Below are 22,315 nucleotides of genomic sequence, written 5' to 3'. Positions count from 1 at the left end.
GTTTTCTTGCTCTCGAGCTCCAGCAGCTCAACACTAGCGAGCTGTGGGAGTAGTTTTGCATCAGAAAGCTCGCTCCTCTTTCTCCACCTTCTGTTTTAACTCCAATTGAGCTGTGCTGCTGAAGATGACATGACTCTTTCCTTCTCGTTGGATGTACAACACCCCTAGTGAGGTGGGCGTGAGTTTATCCTCACCCAGTTGTGTGTCTGGTGTCTACTAAAATGACATCACTGGGGCTTGTTCTGTCGGATAGGCTTGTTATCCTTCACTAACTCCTTGGCTCTGCTCCAAAACCCATGAGATGCCTACATAGGCAGCATTTAAAGGCATCATTTGAAGGACACAAAGATTGCTCTACCAGGCACTTCTAAGATGTCTTCTTCTGGCCAAATTCTACAGCAGCATGTATCTTTTACAGAAAAGGTAACCCCACTGTACACTGTGGTGGGGGGAAAAAATCCTCCTAAGATGGCAGACAAAGCAAGAGAAATTTAGATATAAATAGAGAAATGTAATTATAGATAACTTATATTTATTCAATATTAATAAGAACAAAAAATGTATAATTAAAAAAAAATACTTAATTTAATGCCAAAAAAGAGGATTTTTAAAATTAAGTTTACAATTCATTCAATACCAAAGATAAAGAGTTAAATATAATTAACAAATTATAGTTTAATATTAGATTATAATTCATTCAATACGAAAAACATTCAGAAAGTTCAATATAATTAAAAACTGACTTTTTAAAATTAGATTACGATTCAGTCAATACCAAAGATATTGGTAAAATGTTTAATATAACTAAAAATAAGGGATTTTTTTGTTTTATTCTAATTAATTTATCAAAAAATATTATTACAAGGCAATATAATTAAAACTGACTTTTTCAAATTAGATTATAAATTAATTCAATACAAAAAAAATTATGTTAAAAAGTTTAATATCATTAAAATTTGAACTTTTAAAATACTTATAAAAATGTGTGATGTTATCTTTGCAACATGCTGATGCTAAATTCTAACAAAATCAACTGTGCAACAGTATGATGTGGATTGTAGAAAGGTGCTATGTATGTAGAGCCTTTAAAATCGTGACTTTGAGTATGTGTGTGTGTGCGTGTGTGTGTGTGTGTGTGTGCGCGAGCATGTGTTTTTATAGTGTTTCCCAATAGTCAGGAGGCAAAACAGTAGGCCTATCTGATTTCACATTACTTCACAGATGTGGGCGTTTGGTTAGTGAATGATTGATGCGTTAACAGTGTTGTATGTAATTGCTTTAAGCAGGGATTAAAGCAAAAAAAAAGTTTTTACTGAAAATTTTTCCTCAGCCAAACCCCATTCCACAGCCATACCCGTCACACACCCAATTTAAGAGCAGTTTTTTTCTTCTTGTAATTAGGAGCGCTTGCCATCCTAACTTAAAACATTTAGGAACACCTTCTAATCAATAATAAAAAAATATCATCAAGAATTAGCCTTCCTAATATGAGCTGACATTTGACTCAAAGTGATTTCAGGGGCATTTTCTTTTTACCTTTGTGAATGCATTTTTCAAATTTTTATTAAATGTATGCAGTGTTTCCTAGGATTTTTTTTCCAGCTGTGGTGGCAGGACTATTTCTCATGGACCACGCCCCCTCCCCTCCCCACTAAAGAATCAGGTGCACTCAGAATTGAATTTATTTTAAATAAAAAAGACAAGTAAACAGTAAATTATAAAATAAGAATAAATAAATTATCGACAATCAATAGCACAAACAAAAACAATAACAAGAAATGTTTTCAGTTAGGTCTAACTATAATCTACTCAACTGTAAAATAACACTGGATAGTCTTCACTGTATAATGAAAGACAGCAGCAGGTTTTTTAGGCTGCTGTCTCTTTAAGACCTCATGCACGGATCTAATATACTGATACACATGGCTCTATGCTTACTTTTCTTTTTAGGAGCAATTGTCCTCCTAATTAAAAAATTTTAGGAGCACCTTATGATCAATAATCAAAACTTCTGATAAAAAAATGTGCCTGCAGTGTTTTTCTTCTTGTAATCAGGAGCGCTTGTCCTCCTAATTAAAAAAATTAAGGAGCACTTTCTGATCAATAATCAAAAATTCTGATAAAAAATTTGCCTTCCTAATACGAGGTGACATGTGACTCCTTAAAGTGACTTACAGGGAGTATTTTCAAATTCAAATTCAGACATTTATGTTTATAAACGTTTAAAAATGTCTATTTAAAACAATATAATAAGAAGTAGAATAAGACAAATAAGTTACCAATCATATGAAATTAGTATTAATAAAAAAAATTTTTGTACTACAGAGGGTGTACAGAAGAACGCAAAAGTGGTAAATTTTCAGACGTTTAATGAGGCTAAGAGGTGGCACGATTGCATTTAAATTCATAAATTAATGTGGAGTTTAATGTTTTAAATATAAAATTTTGAATACAGAAATATTAAATGATTTAAATAACTGAAATTATACGCTAAAAATGAAACTGAAACCGCCAGCAGGTGGAGGCAAGTCACTGATTTTATCACTGAATCATTCATTCAACTGATTCGTTTCAACGGCTGATTCATTCAGGAATGAAGCAAGTGACTGTCTTTATGAATGTGTAATCATGAATCACTGACTCACTAGATTCGTTTAAAAAAACACACTTTCATTCATGAATGAAACACCGCTGTGTTTGCTTTTAGAGATGCGCAGCGGCTGAGCGGTTGCTATATTTTGAACTATTTTAGTTGATAAAAGAGCAAAATCAGGCAGTACTTGTTTATTGAACTGTTGTATTAAATCAGTATGACTTTTGCAAACTCCTTCAATAATTATTAAAAGCTGTCACTCTCCTTATCGCGATCTGTGGGCACACAGAAAATGAGAGAGTTCTCAAGACTCAAAAGCACGTGCAAATGATACGTTCCGTCATAGCGTTATAAGCGCGGAACCTGCGGGAATGAGTAGAATTATTATTAATAGCAGAAATCCCGTGCCGAAATTCAAGTCCTGCTGTGTTCTCTGCTAATAACCCGACTGTGAATGATGCGAGTGGTGTTATGTTGTCAGTGAGAAGCTGCAGCCGTGGCGGGGATGGTTTTTGGTACAACAACAACAACAATGCGCTAAATGTTTCTTTTCCCCTCATTTTTTCCAATTGACGGAAATCTGTCGTAGACTCGCTGCAATGAAAGGAAATCTGTTGTAGCGACAGAGAACTTTAATCCCTGTTTAAGGCATAGAACACAGAACAGAAATAAATAAATAAATAGGTAACAAGACTTGAGTGAATAAAATAAAATAAAATAAAATAAGATAAAATGACTGTTATACATGCATGACATCATGGCGAGCCGAAAAAGCGGAAAAAAAATTTCTGTGATGCATGATTTAAGTAGCAAAACATGGACTGTTTACTTGGAGTAATTAAATGGCAGGTAAAGTTTCAGAAATGCTAAGAGGTACCTTGAAAAATGTGTGATGAACATGTTAAATCACCAGCATGGGGAAGGGAATTTGTTTTAATTTTTTTATTTAAAATTAATTTATTTATTTTGTTCAAGCTGTTCATTAATCGTCTACATGAATGATTTCTCTATATATTTTATCTAAACATGTGCTTAATGATAAAAAAATGATTCATAGTTCTGGCTGCTACTCTGTGAGTGATAGTCTGAGCTTTCAATGATATGGAATGAGATTAAGCCAAGAGGAAAGAGAAAAAAAGTTAACGGAAGGACTGTACAAACTTGACATGGTGCGTCTGCAGGAAGTCGGTCAGAAACAGACCAGCAGTCAGCAAACAGAAATCCTGACAATGTGACACAACTGATATCCATGTAATGACAAACACCCGCTGCTATGAATCAAAACATACAATGTGATCATCGCTTTAACACCTGCTGCCAAAACACTCCCACAACTGAATCATAGCCTTGCGAACCAATGTGGTTTAGATCACAGCTGTCGAATTCATCTGATCTCATCTGCTTTTACATGCTGTTTTTCACAAAATGTTTAAACGATTTAGGTGCTGTAAACACTTAGGGCTCACCAGTGATAGCTTAAGCACGTGAAAGACAGGTCATCAAACCTCAAAAACCTTCATACTGAGCAACAGACCTTAAAGGGTTAGTTCACCCAAAAATGAAAATTAGCCCACAAATTACTCACCCTCAAGTCATCCTAGGTCTATATGACTTTCTTCTTTCAGACGAATCCAGTCGGAGTTATATAAAAAATTGTCTTTGATCTTTCAAGCTGTTTAATGCAACTCAGTGGGTGTTGCATGCATCAGTCCAAAAGAAGTTAAATAAAAAGCACCCATCCATAAAAAAAAATGTGTCACACGGCTCCGAGGGGTAAACAAAGGCCTCCTGTAGCAAATCGATGCGGTTTAGTAAGAAAAATATCCATATTCAAAACGTAATAATCACTTTAAAGTAGCTTGCGCCAACAGTTATACATGGAAGCAGCTCCGGGTGGATGACGTATGAGTTCAGCGTTGCGCATGCGCCGGTGAGTCTCGTGAAAACCAATGTTTGTTAACAGGAGCAGAGGAAGCAAAGTTTCCTTACTTTAGCAAAGGAAAACCAGTCTCCTCTTGGCTTATATCGAAATCCTCTGACATTCTTCTTTACAAATCCCCGTTTTGTACTTCTAATAAGTGACCGTTGTTTTGTTTTGATCTCTCCCCTGCGCTTCCGCATTCGTCACTTCTGAGCGGTGCATGCACAAAGCTGATCTCATACGTCATCCTCTCAGAGCTGCTTCCGGGTAGGATTGTTTTCAGCATCATTACTCCAGTCTTCAGTGCCACATGATCCTTCAGACATCATTCTAATATGCTGATTTATAATCAATGTTGGAAACAGTTGGGCTGCTTATTATTTTTTGAAAGCTGTACTACTTTTTTCAGGATTCTTTGATGAATAAAAAGATCAAAAGTACAGCATTTATTCAAAGTAGAATTTTTTTGTAACAATATACTTTACAATTCAAAAGTTTGGGGTCAGTTTGTTTATTTATTTATACATTTATTTTTGACAGAAATTCATATGTTTATTCAGCAAGGCCTCTTGTGCCTACACACATATACAGTATATAAAATTTTATCCTGAATTCTGCTCAGTTATGTTGAATTGCTCCTAAATGTATTCTTTCCCCGATCTAAAGTTCTAGAAGTGCTTCATCACTAAAAGAAAGACTTATGCTCATCATGGCTGCATTTATTTGATCAAAAATTCAATAAAAACAGTTATATTGTGGAATATTATTACAATTTGAAATATTTTTTTTTCTAATTTAATATAATTTAAAATATAATTTATTCCTGTGATGCAAAGCTGAATTTTCAGCATCATTACTCCAGTTTTCAGTGTCACATGATCCTGCAGACATCATTCTAATATGCTGATTTATAATCAATGTTGGAAACAGTTGGGCTGCTTATTATTTTTTGAAAGCTGTACTACTTTTTTCAGGATTCTTTGATGAATAAAAAGATAAAAAGAACAGCATTTATTCAAAGTATAATTTTTTTTTAACAATATACTTTATAATTCAAAAGTTTGGGGTCAGTTTGTTTATTTATTTATACATTTATTTTTGACAGAAATTCATATGTTTATTCAGCAAGGCCTCTTGTGCCTACACACATATACAGTATATAAAATTTTATCCTGAAAAAAAGAAGGATTCCACAAAACTATTAAGCAGCACAACTGTTTTCAACATTGATATTAATAATAAGAAATGTTTCTTGAGCAGCAAATCAGCACATTAGAATGATTTCTGAAGGATCATGTGACACTGAAGACTGGAGTAATAGCTGATTTTTATTTATAAAAAATATATATAAAATGCTACAAAAGGATTTCATACCATGCCATTAAAGCAATATTAATGTGATTGAAGTTTTAATAAAATGTACGGTCATTGTAACTCTGGTCAAGGGTTGCTGAGAAAACACTGTGTAAGCACTTGAGAAGAAGACAAAGTGCTGTGTTTGACTTCACAGGCGCTCATCACAACAGCCCTCTGGTCATGGAGCCTGTATAAGGTAAGTGCAGGACATTAAATATGCATTAAAGATGCTTTTGATGGGCCTCTTATATAAGGCAGAGATGAAAGAGTTGAGAAAGCCTTGTGTGATTAAAGCACAGAGAAAAGAAAAAAATAACAGAACCTCACCACATCCACTCCTACTAAATTCCCACAAGCAGTTACCACCTCAAAATAATATAAGATCATATCTTTTTTCAGACATGCAGTAAAAATCAATGATTTTTAGCATATCTGATTCAAATAAATCAGCACATTAGAATGATTTCTGAAGGATCATGTGACACTGAAGACTGGAGTAATAGCTGATTTTTATTTATAAAAAATATATATAAAATGCTACAAAAGGATTTCATACCATGCCATTAAAGCAATATTAATGTGATTGAAGTTTTAATAAAATGTACGGTCATTGTAACTCTGGTCAAGGGTTGCTGAGAAAACACTGTGTAAGCACTTGAGAAGAAGACAAAGTGCTGTGTTTGACTTCACAGGCGCTCATCACAACAGCCCTCTGGTCATGGAGCCTGTATAAGGTAAGTGCAGGACATTAAATATGCATTAAATATGCTTTTGATGGGCCTCTTATATAAGGCAGAGATGAAAGAGTTGAGAAAGCCTTGTGTGATTAAAGCACAGAGAAAAGAAAAAAATAACAGAACCTCACCACATCCACTCCTACTAAATTCCCACAAGCAGTTACCACCTCAAAATAATATAAGATCATATCTTTTTTCAGGCATGCAGTAAAAATCAATGATTTTTAGCATATCTGATTCAAATCATTTTAGTTGTTTGTAATCTAAACACCAAAAAGCCACACGAAATTTGACAGTTTTACAATCCTGTTCTAAACCATATCCATCTGTGGTCTGAAATCAGATTTTAGAGATTATTAAAGGTACATTTTTATCGCCTACGTCATTACTGCAGTTTGGATGTACTGATATTGACTAAACGGTCTCAACAAATGGAAACAATTTTTGCTACTTGAGAGTCAGTCCTAAAACTGAATTTCAAAATCAAATCAGAATTGGATGCAGAACAAATGCTGTTAGGAAAATACTGATCCAGGATGATATTTTGGAATTTCTTCCCCATGTTTTAGATGTGCACACCTGCTGGATCCCAATCGGAGAAATACACTGCTTATAATTTTCTGTGCTAAAGCCAGACAATAATCTAAATGCACGCAGCTTTCCACGTGACTCCAGCGCGAAGCCATTCATGGGTAACATTTCATTGGGGCTTATGTTGCCTTTAAGGAAAAGCAATCACGCCCTGCTCAAAGCAAAGGGAACAGTGTGGCGGAATGAGGGCGGCTCATTGATAGGCATGTAGCGGCTGACTGTGGTTGGGAATTAACAATTTTTGCTACTTGAGAGTCAGTCCTAAAACTGAATTTCAAAATCAAATCAGAATTGGATGCAGAACAAATGCTGTTAGGAAAATACTGATCCAGGATGATATTTTGGAATTTCTTCCCCATGTTTTAGATGTGCACACCTGCTGGATCCCAATCGGAGAAATACACTACTTATAATTTTATGTGCTAAAGCCGGACAATAATCTAAATGCACGCAGCTTTCCACGTGACTCCAGCGCGAAGCCATTCATGGGTAACATTTCATTGGGGCTTATGTTGCCTTTAAGGAAAAGCAATCATGCCCTGCTCAAAGCAAAGGGAACAGTGTGGCGGAATGAGGGCGGCTCATTGATAGGCATGTAGCGGCTGACTGTGGTTGGGAATTGGCCCGGGCTGTTCGCTCCACACACTTATGCACACAGACCGCACACACCAGCTCCTCATCACACACTTCATCATTAGTCCTCAGAGAGCTCTGGAGAACCAAAACAATGAATTACTGAATCAAAACTAAATTAGGCGCTTTAAAAATCTAAAGGAAACTGCATGTTGTGGTTCCGCTTACATGTAGCCTTGTTTCTATGAGCATATCACATGTAGAATTGGCTATATTTTCACTGTATCTTTAGTTAACTCATAAAACCTGTGGCTAGAGAAAATATCCATCCCTACATCAATTGATGACACAATTCATTAAGGGTTTAAAGATAATTTATAGCGCTGCTACATAAAACTACAACTGCATTTAAAACAGAACAAACCAGAACACAAGAGAACACAACTTGTTGCTAGTTATCCAAAGTATCAGGGTAAATATCACAAAAACCAGCCAAGAGAACATGCTTGGGTCATATTTCATCCCAAAATCTAAAAATTTTGATATTAAACCAGGGATCGTGTCCTCATTGAGTACTTTTTTAAGCAACAACCTCTCAAAATGCTAGGCAAAACTAGATACTTCCATTGCAATCACAAAATCTGTCTTCAATTGAAACCTCTGGTAGCTCACAATCCAAAGCAATGCACATTCATATGGATTATTTATGCATTTGTAGTTGCATATTTTTGCATTTTCATTTTTTTTTTATTAAATGTGCATGGATGAATCATTCACAATAAAATCAATAAAATGCAGTTAGAAAATATATAAGGTTTTCAATTCATGCCATTTTTAACACCATTCAGGCAAAAAGCAGCATATCTGAATGCCATTTTACCCAGTTAATTCATAAGAATTATATAGGCAGCTTACATAGTAATTTCTTCCTTATGGAAACATGATTCTATTAAAATGTACATATAGATCCCTGACCAGGTATCTAACAAACCAGTGACTGTGTGAGGAAACCCCAAAAGGTTTCTCAATCAGCGTTAATGGGATATGGGCGGACATAACTGGACTCTGTCTCATAAATATCATCACCGCCATCTGTCACAGGTCAGTGTGAGCTATTTAGAGGGAATATCTGACCCGTGCTGAGCTATGTGCATAGGCCTCTGGAATGCAGGAGAAACAGAACAATCTTGTCTTGTAAAGTGGAGGAGAGAGGAGGTGGAGTTTTGATCGGCCCCCTCACTTCACGAGAGAGTGTTTCTCCACTGCACGGTAGTTAAATCTAAAGACAAACACAGATCCAGTGAGAAGGGTCTGGACAGCAGCTGTGGGCATGTCGTGGGTTTGAAGGCAAAGGTCAAGGGAGAAATGTTATGATTGGCTAAATATGAATCCTCCTGAAGGCCCTGGACACAGCCTGACAAAACAGCCTACAGCAGACACACGCTGAACAACCGAGTCTCTGTGTTCGTCAAACTGCTGGAGCGATTCAGGAACATTCTCAGCATGAAGTGCACACAGGCCTTTCATAAGGTCTGACATTTGCTATATTACACAATGAGTTTGGAATCAAAACAGTCTAATCCCTGAGATACAGAGGGACAAATCTAAAGCCTGTTTACATGATAAGGACACATGCTGTAAGCATGAAGCAGAGATCTGTGATGAAACACGCACACATTTCATGACACTAGATGTACCTCAAGGTTTGGATGTAAATAGGATGCAGCACAGATGTGTATCTTTTGTGTTTAGGTAAATGCTGTCAAGAACATGGTCAGGTCATATTACACTTCTCAAAAAAATAAAGAAAGAAATTATATTTTGCTTAAAGAAAATTAAACCTATTTTTCTGAACTGTAACATATTTTCAAGACAAGCAAGCAGCTAATGCATTTTTCACTACCATAACGCAAGGGACAAAAATTGTGCCATGAACACACACATACATATGTATGTATGTATGTATATATGTATATGTATATATATATATATATATATATATATATATATGTGTGTGTGTGTGTGTGCGTGTGTGTATATATATATATATATATATATTTTTTTTTTTTTTTTTTTTTTTTTTTTTAATGAGACATAACAGATTTATATTAATAAATTATATAGTATTTGCACATGTCTATAATTTATTATGATTCAAATATCATATTACAGTACAGTACATATTACAATACAATTCAAAGTAACTCACTACTGAGAATTTCTGGGAAGTATATATTACAATATTCTCAGAATTATAACTCCGAATGAGATCAGAAATCATCTGCAATGGACATTTCCATATCATTTCCAAATCCAACTTATCTGTGCATGAGCCTTAGCTTTTGCCACTGTGTCAAAACAACACGGCAAAAACATCCGGAAGACCACACACGCGAACAAACAGCCTCAGGTAGTTAAATCCATCAGAGGGGAAACACGAAAAGTGCACCGCTGGTGTCATGTGTTAACAGATGGTGACCGTAAAACCCTAGCATTGTTGACGACAGTGCTGTGAACGCCACTGCTGAGAATTAAACTACAGCCTGCTGAAAGGGTTAACTCTCTCATTTTGTCGGCAAAGCTACTGGTTTCTAGCCACAAAATTGAACAACACTCGAGATGGAGAGGCCCAGCCGCCCTTTTGCAAGAAGCTTTAATTGAAGCCAGCTTGATGTGTAGACACGTTTATTACATAACAGTTAGACTGCCAGCCACCCAAATAGACCATAATAAAGCTCAGCTTTGCACAGCTGAACTCCAAAACACAATTCAAACACCAATCCTACAACAACTGTGATGAAACCATAGTCGATGCTCTGTTTAAGAGCTTAGCTTAAATATGTGCTAACCGCACTTAGACTCATAATAAGGAAATAAGCTGTGCCTGCAAAACCTTGGGGAAAAAATACAAGTCTTAATACAAGTCTGAGTTGGTGAAATTAAATGCAGCCAGTGAGATTTATACAAAACACTGCAATTTTTCTGAAGGCACAATCAAAATCTGTTGAGCTCCCATTAATTCAAACTAAGTATATCAGCACTCCGAGCCTTGAAAACACATTTAAAGTGTTGGAAGTTAAGCAGCCTTGGAAAACTTCATATTATGCTTCACTTTTGGCCCATGATTCGTCAATTATCTGTATTTTTGACTGAAATATTTTGACTTTAAACCTTGAAAATTAAAACTTCTTCAACTATGTCCCATGTATATTAAAGAATGTGTCACATTTAAAATAAAGACTTCACCGTGGCCTTGATCAACCTTATGCCGGGTTCAGACTACACAATATCTGTGTCAGTCACGATAGTCACTGTGTCAGATTACATGATTTTGACTCCTAAAATCTTGTCGTGTCGTGGACAAGAAACATGTCATACTACACGTTGCTTCCCGACCATTCATCGCGTGTCGTCTTGTCATCGAGAAGGCGGAACTAGCAACTGACTTCCAAAAACAAGAGTGTAAACATTGCTGAAGCGCTTCCGCTATAGCTCGCCAGCATTTTTCTTTCTTTGTTCTGTCGTGGTAGTCCCTCGATGACACATCATACAGGCAGGAGTACTGTTGCAACTGCTTCACGAACCTTTCGTCCATCTCATAATTCCACCTAGCAGCACCATCATCGCTCTTTCGTTTTGCCATATTTGAAACCTGTGCATGAAAGAGCTTCTGTGCTGCTATTGGTCAACGTGACCAATGTGACAGAACTCGTCGTGGACGACGGAAAAAAAATTAAACATGCAAGTCTTTCTGTCGTCATGTTGTGAAGCATCGCAGGTGCGGAATCAGTTGTTGTCCACTATGACACACTACACGTGCTGAAACTATGGAATCTTGCGTCCCGACGCCCATTGTCGTTTAGGAATCCCCACGACACTCTACGTCAAGCAAATCATGGCAAAATCGGCCTAAAATCGTGTAGTCTGAACCGGGCATCAAAGTGAAAAAGTTTTACTGTGAAGTGGATGTGCACTGGTGCGGAGGTTTGATATGTGTGTGCGTGCGTGCGTGTGTGATGACGAAGTTAGCAAGCAGTCAAATTAACAGATTTTATAAAAATAAAAAATAAATAAAAAGTAATTTTTTGATGATATTTCATTTTGTTCTAGTTATAAAATAATTGATTTTATTGTATTATATTTTTTATTTCTATGAAAACAATAACAATAAAATCCAATAAATAAAATATTTGAACTATATTTCAAATAAATTAAAATATGATAAAAACCAATAAATAGATAAAACTAAATACGATAAAAATGAAATAAAAAAAATTAAATGAAAGAAATGTATCAAATATTCTCAAATAACAGCAAAATGATGACGACACCAAATAATATGTCATTATGTAAAAAGTGATATTTCTGATTTTCAAACATTCACGCTGGTTGGGAGACAAATAAATATACAGAACAGAATATCTGACTTTTCAACACTACAGTAAATGGGTGGACAAAAGACATTAATTCATTAAAATAAAAGTTTCAAGCTATTACAATCTATCATTTAAACACAAAAAACAACAATTCTAGTTTTAAAGTAATTTTGTTTTCTTTACAAACATCATTACCAGAGTCCAGAGAAGTTACCAGAGTCAGAGAATCACTCATAAACATCCAGCAAACCAGAGTGTACAGCCGTTTTTGTGGTTGACACAACAAGTCGCTGACCATGAGCTGTGACAATCATTCACACAACTTTACCTCAGAGCAGATGGGCTTTTACGGTCCAAAAAAAGACAGTAACAATTACGATCCAGTCTGATCCATGTGTGTGTGTGTGTGTGCAGTGAACAGAGACTCTTCTCTCTGTCACTCTCCCTCGACTGATAACAAAAAGGCTTTTTTGGTATCCAGGCTGGAGGAGTTGACACACCATCTCTGTCAGCGCCTCTCCAATCCCATCTCCCCGTCGTCACACTTTTCTTACCCAACCATCCCAAAAATGTTGTGGGCAGTGCCCCGGCCAAATATGGGGAGGCCATGTAAACAAGGCCTCGGCTCTGTCTACAGACTCCTCAAGCTGAACCCCAAGATTCAGAGCCACCGCAAAGACACTGACGGACAGCGGGATTGTTTTTACAGTCATGACGCCTGTCCTCACCTTTCACTTGTTTAATGTTGACTTGGCACTGTGTTTGGATGGTTACTGAATGTTGCAATTCTATGTCAATTCAAACGTCTTCATGGACTCAATGGGCTTTGTAATCGACATCAAGAGTTTAGGTTAAAATGTATATGAATTTTACATACAAATTAAAATAAACATTACCGTTAGGAGTCCGTATGATTTTTTTTTTTAATAGAAGAAATACTTTTGTTCAGCAAGGATGCATTAAATTGATCAAAAGTGACAGTAAAGACGTTTATAATGTTACAAAACGTTTCTATTTTAAATAAATGCTGCTCTTTTTAACTTTCTATTCATCAAAAAAATCCAGAAAAAAAAATCCTAAAAATGCGGCTTTAACATCGCTGCAAAAATATATAATTAATTAAATAAATATATATTTTTATATATATTCCAATACATTTACTTATTTTAACCTGTACTAAAATTTTACAATATTACTGTTTTTACTGTATTTTGATCAAATAAATGCAGCCATGGTGAGCATTCGAGATTTCTTTAAAAAAAATGGAAAAATCTTGCTATCCCCAAACTTTCGAATGGATATTATAATTTATAGATTAAATTAATATAAATTTTAGCCCAAAATATTAATGTTGTTTTAAAAATCATGGAGTTTTTGTTGATCAACATTAAGATTTTAGGTTAAAATGTATATATTCTGTCTTTATTTTGCATAATATATATATATATATATAGTTTGTATGTATGTATGTAGATGTATGTATATATATATATATATAAACGTTATCAAAAACTTTACCAACTTTACTCAAAAACTCAATTAATATTGACCTGCCAAAAATAAAATTCTGCTATGTGAGAAGATAAAATAATATTCCAAAAATATCATTGCTCACTTTTTGCAATCCCTTTCAAACTTTCCATTTCACTCAGAAACATCACATTATCAAAATAAAATTTGTATGGACTTACAGAAGATAAACCAAACAATGCGTATTATTCTAAATGTTCATGACAGCAAACTTGGCTTTGAAAGCAAGACATGGAAAGCTATTTTGATGGCTTCCAGCCCAGTGTTGAGGCAGGGAAGTGTAGTATCTGTGGTTTCTGAGGTGTACAAATATCAGTGGACCAGCAAAGATTGGCCTTGTTTTGCTCTAACCTTGCCAGCAGCTCCAGTTAAACAGTGAAGTGCTATCTGTGGTCAAGACACGAAGCAGATAAGACATCAATTACTGATCCATTCTCTATTCTCAAATTGAATGTTTAATATAATACAGTGCCTAATTAAATATGCGCTAATTTGCATCCATCTTCTTGTAATACAAAATATTTGTCTTAATTTACTGTGATTAATCAAATGGGAAAGTATGGTGATATCTATTATTTCAGAAGATAAACCAAACAATGCGTATTATTCTAAATGTTCATGACAGCAAACTTGGCTTTGAAAGCAAGACATGGAAAGCTATTTTGATGGCTTCCAGCCCAGTGTTGAGGCAGGGAAGTGTAGTATCTGTGGTTTCTGAGGTGTACAATATCAGTGGACCAGCAAAGATTGGCCTTGTTTTGCTCTAACCTTGCCAGCAGCTCCAGTTAAACAGTGAAGTGCTATCTGTGGTCAAGACACGAAGCAGATAAGACATCAATTACTGATCCATTCTCTATTCTCAAATTGAATGTTTAAACATGCAAATTATACAGTGCCTAATTAAATATGCGCTAATTTGCATCCATTTGCATCCATCTTCTTGTAATACAAAATATTTGTCTTAATTTACTGTGATTAATCAAATGGGAAAGTATGGTGATATCTATTATTTTAGTCTATTCACATTTAATGTCTTGTCATATGAATGAACGTTCGTTCATTTGTTTATTCAAGCTAATTGATAACCTCTTCTTTCAATGTACTGAAACAAGCAGCATGAATATCATGCAAGAAGACACAAGAAGAGAAAAAATTAGGGATATAGAAAGAAAATAACGACAACTTTTAATACAATTTCCACTGTCTAGTTTTTAAAATACTTTAGCTGCCTATAATCAAGCAAAGAGTCAATGAAGCAAGGATGGCATTAATGATTATGTAAGTTCACTGTTCTTGGTTTATCAGTCATTTTCTCCTCCGACAATGTCAGCCGGTCCTTCTGTCTCAGCAGACGGGACACATGAGCTCCAGCACAAAGGCATAATGTCTGGCTGCTTATCATGTCTCTGGAGTCGGTCCTCTGGCCACAGTCTCTCAATGGAGATGTTTGACTATATGATCTAAATTCATTTGCAAATGTGCCCTTTCCATTCAGCAGTCCTATTGACTAAAGACAGACTCTGTTCAGTGTGCAGAGGTGGGCCGTATGATCAAAACTTTATATCAGGATGCGACGTAATTCATATCATGGCAAATGTATATATAAATATTGTTATAGAATGTAAATACTGTTTTTTTTTTTTTTACTTTTTTTAAAAGAAATTAATACTTGAGCAAAAGTAAAGACATTTAAAATGTAACAAAATACTTCTATTCAAATAAATACTGTTCTCATAGAGTCAATGAAGCAAGGATGGCATTAATGATTATGTAAGTTCACTGTTCTTGGTTTATCAGTCATTTTCTCCTCCGACAATGTCAGCCGGTCCTTCTGTCTCAGCAGACGGGACACATGAGCTCCAGCACAAAGGCATAATGTCTGGCTGCTTATCATGTCTCTGGAGTCGGTCCTCTGGCCACAGTCTCTCAATGGAGATGTTTGACTATATGATAGGCATCTAAATTCATTTGCAAATGTGCCCTTTCCATTCAGCAGTCCTATTGACTAAAGACAGACTCTGTTCAATGTGCAGAGGTGGGCCGTATGATCAAAACTTTACATCAGGATGCGACGTAATTCATATCATGGCAAATGTATATATAAATATTGTTATAGAATGTAAATACTGTTTTTTTTTTTTTTTACTTTTTTTAAAAGAAATTAATACTTGAGCAAAAGTAAAGACATTTAAAATGTAACAAAATACTTCTATTCAAATAAATACTGTTCTCATTCATCAAAGAATCCTGAAAAAACAAGCTTCCTGAGCGGCAAATCAGCATATTAGAATGATTTCTGAAAGACACTGAAGACCGGAGTCATGCTGCTGAAAATTCAGCTTTGCATCACAGGAAATTACACTTTAAAACATATTCAAATAGAAAACTGTTATTTTAAATTGTAATAATATTTCACAATATTACTGTTTTTACCATATTTTTTATCAAATAAATGCAGCCTCTGTGAGCATAAAAGACTTATTTCAAAAACATAAAAAATCTTACTGACCCCACACCTTTGAATGCTATGTTTATGTAGGCATCTCATAAAGGGGTATAACATGCTGCCAGGTGATGCCAGGGGCAGTTAGAGGGGTTTTGGGGTCTCGCCTCTTGACCAGAGATTTGGATTAGTTTACACCCCTCTTAAAGGTGGCAGCCAAGAGCCTCCGATTTCTGCCTGCCCTATTTAAGGCAGAGGGTGGTAGTCTTTATAGCCTTTATAGCCTGTCATCTCAAATGGCTTCAATGGAGAACAGAGTAGAATTTAAATGTGTGCTAAACTGATTGGAGCTCCTAAAATTAGACCCCAGGGATATTAAAAAATAACACAACGATACGCTCTCGACTGTTTTTAAAGTATTTTTTGGATTGCAGTAATCAAAACATACTCTTGTCGAACAGATAACATAAATACATGGGTGTTTTCTAAGACAAAATAATTTATAGTTGTAGCCGTTTTGGACATTGTGACTGGACAGGATTGGTCTGACTGTCTCCTCACAGAATGAATTGCACAATTCTCAGCCAATGCCTGGAATATTTCACCAAATGCCACTGGAAACAGACGAGGGAAAGGGAGTCTTGTGACGCAGGGTGGTGTGGAGTGACTGTGGTCAAATGACCACAGGGAAACTGGGCTCTGTGGGATGTTTTCTATTCAGTATTGGGATCGTGCCAGCCTGCAGACCACCTCCAGACTGCCCACAGTCATTTCTGATGCATACCACACACAAAACAATGACAAAATCTGATTAAAATCGCCATTTGTGGTCTGATTTACTGGTGCTGGTGAACAGATTATACTGCTCTCCAAGCATACTATATGTAACCACTGCAGCACTGAACATGATTTCTTAAATAAATAATAATAATACATGATCAGATTTTCAGATGAAATGTATGTGACGTTAATATACAATTTAGGGTCAGTAAGATTTTTTTTCATGTTTTTGATGTCATTTGATCAAAATACAGTGAAAACAGTAATATTGTGAAATATTATTACAATTTAAAATAACTATTTTCTAATTAAATATATTTTAAATGTGATTTATTCCTGTGATGCAAAGCTGAATTTTCAGCATCATTACTTCAGTCTTCAGTGTCACATGATCCTTCAGAAATCATTCTAATATGCTGAGTTGCTGCTCAAGAAACATTTCCTATTATTATCAGTGTTAAAAACAGTTGTGCTGCTTAATATTTTTGTGGAAACCATGATACACAACCATTCAAAGGTTTGGGGAAAGAAAGAAAAAGAAATGAATACTTTTATTCAGCAAGGACACATTAAATTGATTAAAGTGAGTGCAAGGGCAATTATATTTCATTAAAAAAATTATAGAGAGGCTTGTTTTGTTTTATTTTGCTTGTCTCCACACAAATGTTAAATAGCAAAAACTGTTTCCAAGATTGATAATAATAATAAGAACCATTAATAATAAGTTAGCACCAATTTTTTTCAAATTTGTATAACTTTTATATGAATCAGTGAATAAAATTGCAGTACTGAGTGCAATTTCTTCAGACATTACAAATGACTAGTATATTCTCCGAGCGACTGAATCTTGCACAAAAAGGTAAAAAGGTATATAAACTAAAACATATACTGTACTTCCAAACCTCGACAGAATTGCATACATATCCTCCTTGCATTCCTCGCTCTGACATTCTCTCTCCAGAGAGCTGACCCACCAAATGAAGATGTCTCAAAAAAGGACAACAAATCACATGTCTGAGGACCAGAAGCACACCACAACTTAAAATAAGGAGGCTCGCAGCTTAGACCACAAGGTTGTGAGGACAATTCCAGTGACACGGCGGTGTGTGTGTGTGTGTGTTAACTTGACTCGACCTCTGTGATCAGCACTACAAACTCATCTGATTAAATCAGTCTCTGTCGCACGCACTGATTATCAGAGACGTGTACACAAACAGCTCTGTCACAAAATTCCAATGAATGCTGATGATTTGATGTCGGACCGACGGATGACCCGAACACAAACTCTACAGTATGTGAACTCTGAGTGGCCATCATTAGTTAATAAAAGAATAATCGAAGCTAGTGAGCTGCCTTGATGTCTACAGACTATACAGGCAGATGTTTTTTGTGATATCACAAATCCCGGAAAATATGCGTTGCAGTCCAAACGAGTCGTTCATTGTAGTTTTTGAAAAGTGATTTCTGTTAAATAAAATATCTTCTTTTGAAGTGGACTTTGAGCTTTGTAACTTTGCAGAACTTTTTTATGCTCAAACAGCAACATTACAGACAGTAATTGAAGTTGAAAAAGTGAAAAAGCATAATAGGACCCCTTTAAGGAAGCATCCAAATAATGCTGATTTAAAAAAGACTTGTGTAAATAAATAGTAAAAATGATTTCTAATAAATAAATGAATAAATACTGCAAATAATTTTTTTTAAATAATGTATTAATTTGTAATAAATAAATATTCAAATAAATAATTTATGTATCTATGTAAAATATCTTAATTAAAATAAATACATACCTACATACATACATACTGTTTTAAGTAACTTACAATTGAAACAAATAAAATAAAATAAAATGTAGAGGATTTACAAGCAGAAATGTGAAACTAGTATTTTTGTAGTTGTCTGAAGCGAAAATAGAACTGTTTTAAAACTTTTGGGAAAGTCTAATAATTTCCAGTCATTTGTTGATAATGAGACTACAGCTTCACTCACCCTCCACTGAATCTTCACAGCGCTCGTTGAAGTTCTCGTAAGAATCCCAGCGAATCAGAGGATCTTGGGTATTGTAGTCCACAGAAACACTGGGCCCGTTCTCAAGGTGGTCCGTTCCTATGACAGAGCATCCAGACTCAGAAGCTGCTAGGCTCAGTTTACGTCCTATTTCCCAATATTTCTGTGATTTATTTAATAGCTGAACATGAATGACGATAAATAGAGTTCTTACCTTGGATTTTTTCTGGGCCGAAAGAAAAGACAAATTCCACTTTTCCGTATTCAGGAAATCTGTCATCTGAAAAAAGAAATGGACTGATCAAGCCAGTGTCACCAATACAGCTGATTTAATTCAAACAAAAGAAAACATGAAACCAACCAAACATAGTCTGAGATGTCACAGCATAGCCAAAAGTATGACTATACAAGGCAAATCCAGCATACCTTTAAATGTTTCATCAAGCTCATCTTTGCCGAAGATGATGCCCAGATCATGAACAGCACAGGTGTGAAACTGCACTCTGAAGATGACATCACGGGACGGGCTGCGGAAGCGTTTGTGATAACACTTGAGCTGTGGAGGACATGAGAAACCACATTACAGCAACAGGTGAAACACACACAGACCTGAAATGGTAAAAGAAATCATGCACTATTACGAACCGAAAATATGCTGGATTTCAGCCAGGCAGAACAAGGTCATACAAGCAAACACTTGAAGCATTACAGTTATAAACAACCATAAATGTTCAGGTTAAACACAAGTTAAGTTTGATTAATAATAATGTTGATTACCACTAAAAAATAATTTTGACATTTGCAAATTAATAAATGATTATTATTATTAACAAATAATAGTTATAAATCAATCAAATACATATATACATATTTATTAAACAATTAAATAACAAAAACAATAATAATAATCAAATAATTTATTATTATTAACAAATAATGGTTATAAATAAATAAATAAACAAACAGAAAACAGATTTGTTTTGTTGTGTTATTTATAAATAATAAATAAATAAATACACTAACTTTCGTACAAATGTAGCAACACTTTCAAAGATTTACGAACAGAAATGTGCAAGTGATTTTTTTTTGTTATTTATAAGTTAATAATACTGTTTACTACTTTTCTAAAAGGATGAATTTCTGGTTTGCATTGCCAGTGTAATTCCTGTGAGTGGAGATTGCTTCACTTAAACTTGTAACCACGATTTCTGCTTCTTTGTTTTCAGCTGAGGGATGAGTTGAAATGACTTTCTGTCAGTAGATCTTAACTTGTATTGAACCCAGAACATTTCTTTAAGAGCAAGGCAAATCCTTCAAATGTAATCTCGCATCAACACACGCACATTCAGCACAGAAAGTTCTATTCATGAGCTTGGAACAGATTGTTTGAGTGGTTTTGGATGCTGGTCGCCTCGTCTTCCCATGGTGCAGCAGAGCCAGAGATATCAGTATAGTGAAAGTATGTAAAACAACAGAACCTCTCCAAAACCCAGACAAGGACATAAAAATGTCCTCACTGGCCACTGAGGAAACTGTAGCCCTCTTTCTTTTGCCCAAAATAACTATAATTAACCTGCTTAACTTGGGGCAGATGGACATAAAATTTACAGCTTTCAAGTTCAGAGAGTGAAACAAAACAAACATGACTGAATTGAGCAAGATGGGGACTGGCAGAGCATCCTGCGGTTTTCCCAAAATGCAGCAGAGGCTCAGCCGCACACATGGGGGAGTCCGCCTCGGAAAAACGTATCTCAGCAAGTTACAATTAACAAAATGAAGCTTATAAAAACCAAGCATTTATCTAAGACTATAAAATAAAATGCAATAAAATAATGACGGAGATTAAACAAAGGGAATGCATAGAGTGCCACATATTGAGAAATTCATGTTAATTTTAAAATTCTAATTTAATTCCAAACCTTTTTCGCCCAAATTATACTTGTAATTGAATTTTTAATGAAAATAAATGCAAAATAGAAGCATTTTCAGTTGTTATCTCAAACTTTTGGACCCCTTTGCGAAGCTTTTTTAGTGTTAACCGTATATTGATCTACAAAATGCTTTGGCCGAAGTGCAATAATATTTTGTGGTTTGTATTCGGGTTAGAGTCCTCTATAGATCAGCTCTGATTGATTTTGCTTACTAAGGACTTCTGAAATCGAGCCCATCAGAGAAAGAGCCCCTCTACAAGCGCAGCATTATGGCAGATGATAAAGCACTCTGCTCTTTTTGGCTTTCTCTTCCAAAAAGCTTTCTGAAGTAAAATGTAAATAAATCCATGCAGAGAAAAATGGCTCTCATCAGGAATGAACGTCTGATGGATGTCCCTCTAGACAGCCTGCTTTATTATTGGTGTGTTGCGCTGAGAAATGCCTATAAATGGAGGAAGAACTTGTGCCAAGCTGCTTTCCTTCAGTTTCAATGTGACAATTTCACAACAATTAAGCAATTTTCCAAATTGTTTTACTTTTGAATTTTTGTGGGGATTTCTATTATTCACATTAATGATGATTTTCATTATTGTAACAAATAATGGTTACATGGGGGGGGGGCAAGGAAAAAAAATATATTTTTTGACGCACCAAAGCAGTCAATCCAACACAGTCAAGAATAACTTAGTAAACTGTGGCCACCGTTTAGTAAACTGTGGACTTGATTTGACTCTTTCTGTTGACTTGAATGGCGATGCTTCCTGTTTGTCAGTTGATGGCCTTTCATTTTTAACCAGAAATGTGCACGCTGCTTTTCTGATGTTCACTGAAGTTTTCTGTCTTTTTCCCATGTCACTTGAAATGTTTCCTTTTTGAATCATTGTTACCAAAGGAAAAAAATAAGTAGCGGGACTATATTCTGTCATAAATCGCATACCATTAATTGCTGAACTTTCTACTGTCCGTTACTGGAAATGAAATGAAATTACGGGTTGATATGTCCCTGAGTATGTATCAGTCTTTGCTTTCATCTTTCTCTGCTGAAGTCCATACTGCCAAATCTTCATACTTCCACAACAAGATCAACAGCGCTCCAGACACACGTAATCTCTTCAAAACTGTCAATTCTCTCCTCTGTCCCCCTCCCCCACCTCCCACCACTTCTATCACAGCTGATGATTTTGCCACATTCTTCACAGACAAAACCAGAACAATCAGTAGTCAATTCTCAGCCCCCCACACACAGGACTTCAAATCAACCACACCCACTACTAAAACTCCCATCTTCTCCTTCTGTCCCCTCACTGAGGCAGAAGTATCAAAACTTCTCCTCTCCAGCCATCCTACAACATGCCCTTTGGACCCAATCCCCTCACACCTTCTCCAAGCAATCTCTCCTACACCTTTACCACCACTCACACATATCATCAACACATCTCTCCTCACAGGCACTTTCCCCACTGCATTCAAGCAGGCT

The 22,315-nt window shown here is 35.6% G+C and overlaps 1 protein-coding gene across 1 annotated transcript in view; it reads right to left on the bottom strand.

Moving 5' to 3' along the window:
• The window catches only part of LOC107571409 (tensin-3-like), a 111,635-nt gene that overhangs the window by 28,556 nt on the left and 60,764 nt on the right, over positions 1-22,315 (bottom strand). The window contains exons 13-15 of the mRNA XM_016257733.1: positions 19,334-19,463; positions 19,122-19,187; positions 18,890-19,006 (exon numbers count right to left, since the gene is read on the bottom strand). Of these exons, the coding sequence (XP_016113219.1) occupies positions 18,890-19,006; positions 19,122-19,187; positions 19,334-19,463 (313 nt within the window). The remainder of the gene's footprint in view (positions 1-18,889; positions 19,007-19,121; positions 19,188-19,333; positions 19,464-22,315) is intronic.

The sequence above is a fragment of the Sinocyclocheilus grahami genome, unplaced genomic scaffold, assembly GCF_001515645.1.
Source record: "Sinocyclocheilus grahami isolate Dianchi unplaced genomic scaffold, SAMN03320097.WGS_v1.1 scaffold1591.1, whole genome shotgun sequence".
Taxonomy (NCBI): domain Eukaryota; kingdom Metazoa; phylum Chordata; class Actinopteri; order Cypriniformes; family Cyprinidae; genus Sinocyclocheilus; species Sinocyclocheilus grahami.
The sequence above is the reverse complement of the archived record's forward strand: the minus strand, read 5'-3'. Positions and strand labels throughout refer to the sequence as shown.